We start from the raw sequence: 11011 nt of genomic DNA, 5'->3' as shown, positions 1-11011 counted from the left end.
CCCTCCAAAATTCGCATCTGGTGAGATCGAGGCAAACCATCATCGGGATCAAGAGATATGTGCTCTCAGTTTCATCATCTAGAATCTACCATGAGAAACGTCAACAACTGCCAAAACTGTCGTCGGTCCACCCAGCGTGCAGCGAGAAATAATCAAATCCAACTGCTTCTAATTTCGTCAATTGAATTCCGAAGTGAACAACCGAAGACGCTCTGAGAGTTATCCTCATCGATCATCGCTGGCGCCGAGAGAAACTCCACGTGGTCTCCTACACTGACGTCTACCCGAGAGCTTTGTTTTGGTTCCTATGCCTTGCTGCTGGTCGTTCGTTTGCTTCGATCAAACACTATTCTGCAAACCGCCCTATGCTGATGTTGGAAAGTAGCCTTTTCAACGCATATGTTGATCGCCACGATGATCGAACCGGACAATCAGACAGATGGATCCCTGAAAGTTTTTGCTGCTGCTGCTGTTGGTAACATCGTGCTTCTTACCCTGGAGGAGAACTGCCGACCCCGAGTTGCTGAATGCTCACTAAGTTACACATTCTACGAACCAGTTATGAGCTGTGCAAAGCAAAGGTACTTATAAGTCATTCGTTGAACTGCAATCAATTTATTTTCCGTTCCGTAAATTTCTAAATTTTATGATCTGGATAGTCAGGAAACACTTTTTTAAATTTCAAATTATTGTTACATGAATATCGTTAAATTTATTGTCGTTCCAAACATGAATTCTTTCCGAAGCTCATTATTGAACTTTGGTTTTCTAGCATTAGTTTATCCCAATGGATAATTATTCCTATAACAATGCCTCCACGATAAATGTTATACCGAAAGCTGTTCTTCATAGTGTTCTTTGTGAAGACATGCTAAATATTTGTCATATCAACGTCCAAAGCCTCTGCCCCGTCGTTTATCTAAATTCAATGAACTTAAATATCTATTTATTAATAGTAAAGTAGATATAATCTTCATGACCGAGACATGGCTTGGCGAAAGTGTTAATGATACCGTTATTACAATCGATGGCTACAATTTGATTAGGAATGATCGCAACAGGCATGGAGGTGGCATTTGCGTTTACTTCAGAAACAAACTTAAATGTAAAACTCTTATTAAATCAGACAACAATGAAGTAAATTGTACCGAATTCATTCTCTTGGAATTGTTCCTGAATGAAACTAAACTTTTGCTCGGTGTATATTACAATCCTCCCGAACGTGATTGCTCAGATCTTTTGCTTAATCATGTCGAACAATTCGCCTTGATCTATAACAGCTCTTTTTTCTTAGGTGATTTCAACTTGGACCTGTTTAAGCATTCTTCAAGAATTCAAAAATTCAAGGATTTCATGAACTCCACAAATTTTTGCTGCATTAATTCTGAACCTACTTTTTTTCACGCAACTGGATGCTCTTTACTCGATTTACTTATATCTGATTCACCCGATAGTATACATAGGTTTAGTCAAATTTCCCTACCTGGCATTTCTCACCATGATTTAATATTTTCATCTTTAAATTTTCCCAAAATCAGTGAACCAGACGGATACTGGTACCGCGACTACAAAAACTTTGATGGAAGCGCTCTTTCCACTACTCTTACAAATGTCAGCTGGAATATCTTTCAAAGTATTGAAAATCCAGATATGCTTTTTGAGTTTTTTAATAGATTTCTGTTGAATGTTCATGATACTTTTTTTCCACTAAAATTCAGGAAAAATCGAAAGAATGTGTGGTTTTCTAACGAGATAAATCATGCAATGATAAACAGGGATTTGGCTTACAACAATTGGAAAAATTCAAAATCTGTTGAAGATAGAAATAAATATAAAGTTCTGAGAAATAAAGTAAACAATCTCATATTCAAAGCAAAAATGAATCGTGACAAGACACGTCTTAATTTGGATTTACCCGCAAAAAAATTCTGGAATAACTTGAAAAAGTTTGGTTTAACCAAATCACCAGGAAATACAGCAACAACAAATTTTACAGCTAATGAGATCAATAATTACTTCTCCTCAAATTTTTCTAGAACTAGCAATGAACAACAGTATTATCCGAATAACTTACACGGCTTTAAATTCAAACGTTTTGAAGAATATGAAATCATAAACGCAGTTCATTCTATCAAATCAAATGCAGTAGGAATGGATGATATTCCTATAAAACTAATCAAAATAATTTTACCATATATTCTACCCGCTATTAGTCATATTTTTAACATAATTATTAAAACTTCAAGATTTCCGTATCAATGGAAACAATCGAAAGTTATTCCTATTCAAAAAAAAGCTAAATCCCATGAGTTATCCAATCTTAGACCAATCAGTATTGTTAGTAGAACTGGCAACCTTGGTACGGGATCGGACAAACGTCAACGCGTTGGCGCCGAAAAGGAATTGTCATTGTTAGAAAATTGATCGAAACTGCGACACGTTTTTTCCTGACCTGGCAGTTAGTTAGTTTTTAGTGAATAGTTTTTAGAGAAAACCGTATGTATTGATTACTAGTTGTTCCGATCATTCTTTAATGTATTTTGTTATAGTAGGTGGAATCTATTTGGCTAGTTGCGCGTGATTTGAGTGCTCGCGGGTTTGTGAGTCGGAAGAGGTTAGGTGATAGAAATTCCTTACTGCGCAATTTGCCACTAAAATATTGTATTTCCTTTGATAGTTTGAGTGACCGTTCGGTTGTTCCGGTTAGGTGTACCGGGTTGAGCTCAATTAGAGCGGTAGGAAAGAAAAAGCGTAAGTACGCAAGTGTACTTTTTATTTACCCGAAGATAAATATGATTTTCGTCCATTAGCTTCAAATAGCCGGTGATATCCGACGGTTTAGGGTTGCCAGAGCTAGAGCTTAGGGTAAACGGCGAAACTTATTTGTAAGTTCATAAGAGATTGTTTACATTATCATCATTTAATAATAAATGTATTTACAGTCGAGTTCGTTCGCATACAACGTACTACGGAACAGTTTTTATTTCCCATAAATCTCGAAAATAAAGCTGCAACGAGCAACCTAAACCTGGAACCGATGATGGAAGGCCCTACCGGAGAGCTGTTCAACTGCGTGACATGTCGCCGCCCGGATTCAGCGCAGAGCATGGTCGCTTGTGACGAGTGTTCGCAATGGCAACATTATGGATGCGCCGGTGTTACGGCTACCATAGCCGATCGAAGCTGGCTCTGCTGCAGATGCGTAGCTAGTCACAACGCAGTTAATTCGACTCAAACCGGCAACATAAACTCGCCCGAAGCACACACAACGTTTGCTTCAGCTCGCGCCGCTGAACGTCATGATAATACCACCGGTCCAATAAGAGGGAGACAGGACGATCCAAATTTCGGAAGACTTCAATCCTCGTCTAATTCGAATGCCGGATCAGTCGTCTCAGTCAATGCTATTGCTCATCTTCGTTTAAGGCACCTGAAAGAGCAAAAGGATTTGGAGGATCAAAAAGCGGAACGGGATCGCGAGTTTCTTGCTAGAAAGCAGCAGCTAGAAGCAGAAATAGCTTTGGAAGAGCTCAGTGAAGGATGTGATCGTAGCGTAGGAGGAAAAAGTCATCGAAGTATCGCCGGTTGGGTGGAACAACAATGCGGATTCGTGCATACTTCTACCCCAGTCCAGCAGAAACCCGAGACAGTGGCTCCAAGTGCGAACCCACATCCCGCCATCCAACAGCGAGAGGAGCGGCAAAGAATGCAAGCAATAATTCAATCAGGTCAACAGATTCAACCAAGCACTGCGCCAAAACAAGCAGAGATTCCAGTAAGAAATCCTCCCCCAGCTATAGCACCGGACCCAAGGAGCAATTATCTTGATTCGAATCCACGTTTTCCGCCAGTGGCTCAGAATCCAGTTCCACCTGTACCAGTGAATCCGCTAACATTGCCACCGCCGAGCTCGTCGCAGTTCCCTGGATTTCCAGTGATGAATAACCCCTACGGGACGATGTATTTTCCAAATATTCCTGACATGCCGTCATCTGGTGCTGATTATCAGTTTGCGCACCCTCAGGGAGGAGTCTTTATCAACAACCCAGTCAGGCATCCGAACTTTGGTTTGAATGTACAGCCGTGTGCTTGGCAAGCATCCGAGCAGCACCCGCCTACAGTTCCACCAACAGTGTCAGCAGATTTGGGTAAAGGATTTCCTCATGCTACAGGTCGCATGATTACGCCACAGCAACTGGCGGCGCGTCAAGTTGTCTCTAGAGACCTCCCCAAGTTTTCCGGGGACCCACTCGAGTGGCCCATGTTCTTGAGTGCATTTGAATCGACAACGGCCATGTGTGGCATACAACCCGACGAGAACCTTGCTAGGCTACAGAAAAGTCTTGTTGGTAGCGCTCGCGAAAAGGTTCAGAATATTCTAACGCTGCCGGATGCAATGGAGTGTGGAAGGCCAGACCAAATTGTATACTGTCTGCTATCCAAGATCCGGAAAACCGCTCAGCCGTCTGTGACGAAATTGGAGACGCTTGTGACGTTCGGCAGAGAGGTACGCAACATGGTGACGTACATGCAGTCAGCGAAACTGAACACCCATTTGGACAATCCACTATTGCTGGCAGAGCTTGTTGCTAAGCTTCCACCCGACTTGCAGCTACAATGGGGTATGAAGTTAGCAGCTCTTCCGGAACCATCGCTTGGCGATTTCTGTGCGTTTGTGTCGGCTTATCGAACAGCGGCATGCAAGGTGAAATTGACGTCGGATGTTGGTCTGAATGAAAAAGCCACAAAAGGTGTTGTGAGAAAGGAGAAGCCAGTTTATTTGAACGCACATTCCGCCTCCGTGTCCTCAGCGCCTGGACCACCGGCTTCGAAAGTTACTCCGGTGCTAAAGCCGTGCCTGATGTGCAAAAGTACAACGCACAGAGTCCGAACTTGTAAGCAGTTCGAAACGTTGCCGCTCGAAGAGAAGCTGAGGTTCATCAGTGAAACGGATATGTGTAAGCGTTGTCTGGCGCCGCATGGAAGGTGGCCTTGCCGAAACAAGCAGCCTTGCGGGATCAATGGATGCCCTGAGCCCCACCATAAACTGCTACATCCAGGAAGTTGTTCGACTCTCAAGAGTCAAGGATCGGAATCTTCGGTATCGGTAACTGCCCATCATCAACACCAGCAAGGCACCACTTTCTTCAAAATACTTCCCGTGACTCTTCACGCGAACGGGAAGTCGGTGTCCACATTTGCTTTTCTGGATGACGGATCCGACCTGACGCTGGTCGAAGACGAACTTATCGACGAACTGGGCTTGGTGGGCGAAAGAATTCCGCTTTGCTTGCAGTGGACTAGTAACGTCACGAGAAGTGAAAGTAACTCTCGTAAGGTCGAGATAGGTATCTCGGGTGCTTCGAACAATCGCATCCATCAGCTGGCGAACGTAAGAACCGTTGAGAGCTTGGAATTACCGAAGCAGAGCCTGGATTATGAGAGTCTCTCGAACCAATTCCCCCATCTGAGTGGACTTCCCATCAGCAGCTACCGGACGGCCGTGCCACGAATTCTTATCGGTGTCGATAATGCCCAGCTCAACTTAGCTTTGAAGAAGAGGGAAAGATCCGGAGGAGAACCTGTTGCTGCTAAATTTCGCCTCGGATGGGCAATATTCGGTGGAAGACGAGCACCTGAGACGATAGGTAGTGCTTTTGTTCACGTCTGCGAGTGCTCCAATAGCCGCGAGCTCCATGAAATGGTCCAGCAGTATTTTGAATTCGAAAACCTGGCGATATCCGGATTGAATCCGCCCGAATCCGATGAAGATCGACGGGCCAGAAGATTGCTCGAAGAGACGACAGTTCGTACACCATCCGGAAAGTTCCAAACTGGATTGCTTTGGAAAAGCGATGAGCCGGTTTTTCCGAACAACTTTAGCATGGCAGTACGTCGACACGGTTGTTTTGAAAGGCGCTTGCTGAAAGATCCCGAACTGAAAACTAATATTGACAAGCAAATCGACGATTATCTGCAGAAGGGGTACGTTCACAAAGCGACGTCAGACGAGCTCCGCAACAGTGACGACAGAAAGATTTGGTACCTGCCAATCAGCGCAGTGCGACATCCACGCAAGCCAACGAAGGTGCGTGTAGTCTGGGATGCTGCGGCAACGTATGGAGGAACCTCTCTGAACTCCCAGCTTTTGAAAGGGCCGGATTTGGTGAAGCCGCTTCTATCTGTCCTCTGCCGATTCCGACAGAAACAGTATGCCATCGCTGGGGACATAAGGCAAATGTTCCACCAGTTGATTATTCGTCCGGAAGATAGGAACGCACAACGATTTTTGTATCGGGAAAATCCAGAAGCTGCGCTCGACGTGTACATAATGGACGTCGCAACGTTCGGGGCAACATGCTCCCCGTGTTCAGCACAGTTTGCTAAGAATAAAAACGCCCAGGAACATAAAGATCGTTATCCGGAAGCTGCTGAAGCAATCGTTGACAACACATATGTTGACGATTTTCTTGCGAGCTGTGATACCATTGAAGAGGCAACGAAACTGGCTTTGGAAGTGAGTTTGGTCAACCGATCGGCAGGTTTTGAGATACCTAGTTGGCAGTCGAATTCCGAACACCTCCTGAAACGGGTTGGGGTGACTACTGGAGATGAGATGAAGAGCTTTGCCATCGAGAAGACGACAAAAACCGAAAGAGTCCTCGGTATGATGTGGGTACCGAGTGAAGATGTGTTTGTATTTTCGGCGGATTTCCGAACAGATCTACTCCCGTTGCTGTCTGGGGAAACGCGACCAACAAAGCGGCAAGTGTTGCAGGTGGTCATGAGCCTTTTTGACCCGCTCGGAATTGTGGCCTGCTACACCATACACGGGAAAATTCTCATCCAGTCCATCTGGCGTTCGGGAATTCTGTGGGATGATCCTATCTGCGACGACGACTTTGATATGTGGCAGCGCTGGATCAAACTGACACCGAAGTTGGAAAATGTAAGAGTGCCACGTTGTTATTTCCCCAACTACACTACCGGCAGCTACAATTCACTTCAGCTGCATGTGTTCGTGGACGCCAGTGAGCTGGCCTACTGTGCTGCGGCCTATTTTAGAATCGTTGACGGAGATACTCCCCGCTGCGCTCTGGTGGCAGCTAAGGCCAAAGTTACACCTTTAAGACCACAATCCATACCTCGAAACGAGCTGGGCGCTGCAGTGATTGGTTCTCGGTTGCTGAAGTCTGTAGAAGAAAGTCACTCACTGCAAATTACCGAAAAGTTCCTGTGGACCGATTCTTCGACTGTTATGGCCTGGCTCCGTGCGGATCCACGAAAATATCGCCAATTTGTCGGTTTTAGAATAGCAGAAATTTTGACGAATACTTCGGTGGAAGACTGGCAGTGGGTTCCTTCCCGTGACAACATAGCCGACCAAGGAACCAAATGGGGTAATGGTCCCAACTTCGATCCAGATGGTTTGTGGTACAAAGGACCCGAATTCTTGTACCGACCAACAGAAGAATGGCCGAAACAAAAACCCTGCTTGGAGTCACCCAAAGACGAATTACGGTCGGTAAACGTTCATCGTCAGTCTGACGATGATTTTGTAGTCAACATGGAAAGTTTCTCGCGGTGGGATGGGCTACTCAACCGAGTTGCTTATATGTATCATTTCGTGCACCGCTTCAAGCGCTTCAAACGGGAACCGGTGGAATCTAGTGAATCCTGTGGTGATCTGAATCGTGATGATTATGTGTCGGCGGAAGCAGCCATTTGGCGGGCTGTGCAGCGACAGGTGTTTGCGGAAGAAATTCAAGCGCTTAGAAGCAGTTCTGAGCTTTCATCGAAGCAGTGGAAGCGTATCGGCAAGGGAAGTGTCCTAGCGAAGCTATCACCGGTGATCGATGAGTCCGGTGTTCTCCGGATGGCGAGCAGAATCGACCCTCAAGCGGCTTATTATTCGTTCGACTTTCGAAATCCTGTGATAATACCAAGAGATCATCATGTCACCACTCTTTTGATCCTGCGATTTCACCAAAAGTACGGCCATGCCAATACCGAGACTGTACTGAACGAGCTCAAGCAACGTTACTACATCCCCCGGATGAGAGCCAGTGTGAAGAAGGCGATTAAAAGCTGCATGTGGTGTCGTGTTTATCTGGCTAGACCACAGGCTCCAAAAATGGCCCCACTCCCCCAGCCCAGGGTTAAACCCTATGTACGACCGTTCACCTTCACAGGGCTGGACTACTTCGGACCACTGCTGGTCAAACGAGGACGTAGCGACGAAAAAAGGTGGGTCGCGCTTTTCACCTGCCTCTCGGTGAGGGCGTTGCACCTAGAAGTGGTGCATTCTTTATCGGCAGAATCCTGCAGGATGGCAATTCGGCGGTTTGTCGCTAAGCATGGTCCTCCTCAAGAGATATTCAGCGACAATGGGACGAACTTCCGCGGGGCAGCCCGAGAGTTGGAAGAAGAAACTAATGCAATCAATAAGGAGTTAGCGAGCTACTTTACCAACAGCCATACACAATGGCACTTCAACCCCCCTTCTGCCCCCCATATGGGCGGGGTTTGGGAGAGGAAAGTCCGGTCCGTGAAGGAGGCGTTCAAGACTCTCTCGCACCATCAAAGGCTAGACGATGAAGGACTGCGAACATTGCTCTCGGAAGCAGAATTGATAGTCAACTCCCATCCGCTGACGTTCGTGCCGCTGGAGGATCCCAACGAAGAAGTGCTGACTCCAAATCATTTCCTTTGGCTAAGTTCCGGCGAGGACAGCAAACCACCAAGGGTACCAATCGACGATGTTACACCTCTTCGACCAAACTGGAAGGTTATTCAACACTTGACAAACCAGTTTTGGAAGCGCTGGGTGCAAGCTTACCTACCTACTATAGCCTGCAGGACGAAATGGTTCGCGGAAACGCGGCCGCTGAAGGTCGGCGATCTAGTGGTCATCGTAGACGAGTCCGTGCGCAACGGATGGCTCCGAGGTAAGGTGGTGAGGACTTATCCAGGACGAGACGGACAAGTTCACAAGGTCGACGTGGAGACTTGCGACGGATCTACTCTTCAAAGACCAGCGGTAAAGGTTGCTCTGTTGGACGTGCAGGAGGAGAGTAAAGTCGATTGACTACGACGTTACGGGTTGGGGTGTTAGTAGAACTGGCAACCTTGGTACGGGATCGGACAAACGTCAACGCGTTGGCGCCGAAAAGGAATTGTCATTGTTAGAAAATTGATCGAAACTGCGACACGTTTTTTCCTGACCTGGCAGTTAGTTAGTTTTTAGTGAATAGTTTTTAGAGAAAACCGTATGTATTGATTACTAGTTGTTCCGATCATTCTTTAATGTATTTTGTTATAGTAGGTGGAATCTATTTGGCTAGTTGCGCGTGATTTGAGTGCTCGCGGGTTTGTGAGTCGGAAGAGGTTAGGTGATAGAAATTCCTTACTGCGCAATTTGCCACTAAAATATTGTATTTCCTTTGATAGTTTGAGTGACCGTTCGGTTGTTCCGGTTAGGTGTACCGGGTTGAGCTCAATTAGAGCGGTAGGAAAGAAAAAGCGTAAGTACGCAAGTGTACTTTTTATTTACCCGAAGATAAATATGATTTTCGTCCATTAGCTTCAAATAGCCGGTGATATCCGACGGTTTAGGGTTGCCAGAGCTAGAGCTTAGGGTAAACGGCGAAACTTATTTGTAAGTTCATAAGAGATTGTTTACATTATCATCATTTAATAATAAATGTATTTACAGTCGAGTTCGTTCGCATACAACGTACTACGGAACAGTTTTTATTTCCCATAAGTATATTAAGTACAATTTCCAAAATCTTTGAAAAACTGATTAAATATCAGATAACTGAATACCTTAACCAAAACAACATTCTATTTGAATTTCAATCCGGATTTCGTTCATCTCACAGAACAGAAACCGCTCTTATGAAAGTACATGACGACATTGCGTACACCTTAGATAAAAAAGGATTTGCAGCTCTGTTGTTAATAGATTTTGCAAAAGCCTTCGATCGCGTTTCGCATTCAAAACTTGTTAACAAACTGAAAACCAAATACAATTTTTCAAGACCAGCTTCCGAACTTGTTCTATCGTATCTTGAAGGGCGCTCTCAAACTGTATTTTTCAACGAATGTTTTTCTGAATTTGTATCCATACATTCGGGAGTTCCGCAAGGATCGATTTTGGGACCTTTATTTTTCTCGCTTTTTATAAACGACCTTCCATCTGTTCTACAGCACTGCTCAATTCATCTATTTGCTGATGATGTACAAATATACCTCTGCGAGAAAAATGCATCAAACCTGAATGATTTTTACGCAAAAATAAATCAGGATCTTGCTAAAATAAGTGAATGGTCTGATGTTAATCTCTTACCAATAAACCCATCAAAAACCAAAGCACTGTGTTTTGGTAGACAGTTAACCTCACAAGTTTCTTCACAAGTTGTTCTTAACAACACTACTATTCAGTTTGTAGACTATGCTGAAAACCTCGGAGTAATTTTCGAACGGGATCTTTCTTGGAATCGACATATTAATGCTCAATGCTGCAAAATTTACGGTGCGCTGAAAAGACTAAACCTAACGACAAACCATTTGGACGTCTCTACAAAATTGAAACTTTTCAAAACCTATGTTTATCCTCTATTTATTTACGGTGATTTTCTATATTTGAATGCCTTAGAAAGATCCGTTAGTAGGTTGCGCATAGCTCTCAACTCCTGCGTACGATATGTTTTCAATTTGTCACGTTTCTCCCGAGTGTCACATTTACAAAAACTACTCATTGGTTGTTCATTTGAAAATTTTCGGAAGTATCGTTCTTGCGTAGTAATGCACAGAATTTTGAAATCCGGAAAACCACTATATTTGAAAAATTTACTAATCCCGTTAAGAAATTCTAGAACCAGGAATATTGTAGTCCCTTTGCATAGTACTACTTATTACGGTAGATCTTTCTTCGTGAGAGGTGTTGTATATTGGAATAATCTTCCCTTTAATCTAAAATCAATTCAAAATAAATCAGAGTTCAAAA

The 11011-nt window shown here is 44.4% G+C and overlaps 1 protein-coding gene across 1 annotated transcript; it reads left to right on the top strand.

Moving 5' to 3' along the window:
• The first annotated feature begins 3040 nt into the window (after nt 1-3040).
• Nucleotides 3041-8355, top strand: LOC129753308 (uncharacterized). The gene is made up of 2 exons (XM_055749110.1): nt 3041-8247; nt 8319-8355. The coding sequence occupies exons 1-2, from the start codon at nt 3041-3043 to the stop codon at nt 8353-8355; spliced, it is 5244 nt and encodes a 1747-aa protein (XP_055605085.1).
• The last annotated feature ends 2656 nt before the right edge of the window (nt 8356-11011 follow it).

This window comes from Uranotaenia lowii, chromosome 3 (assembly GCF_029784155.1).
Source record: "Uranotaenia lowii strain MFRU-FL chromosome 3, ASM2978415v1, whole genome shotgun sequence".
Classification (NCBI taxonomy): Eukaryota; Metazoa; Arthropoda; class Insecta; order Diptera; family Culicidae; genus Uranotaenia; species Uranotaenia lowii.
Note: the sequence above shows the minus strand (reverse complement) of the source record. Positions and strands in the feature narration are given on the sequence as shown.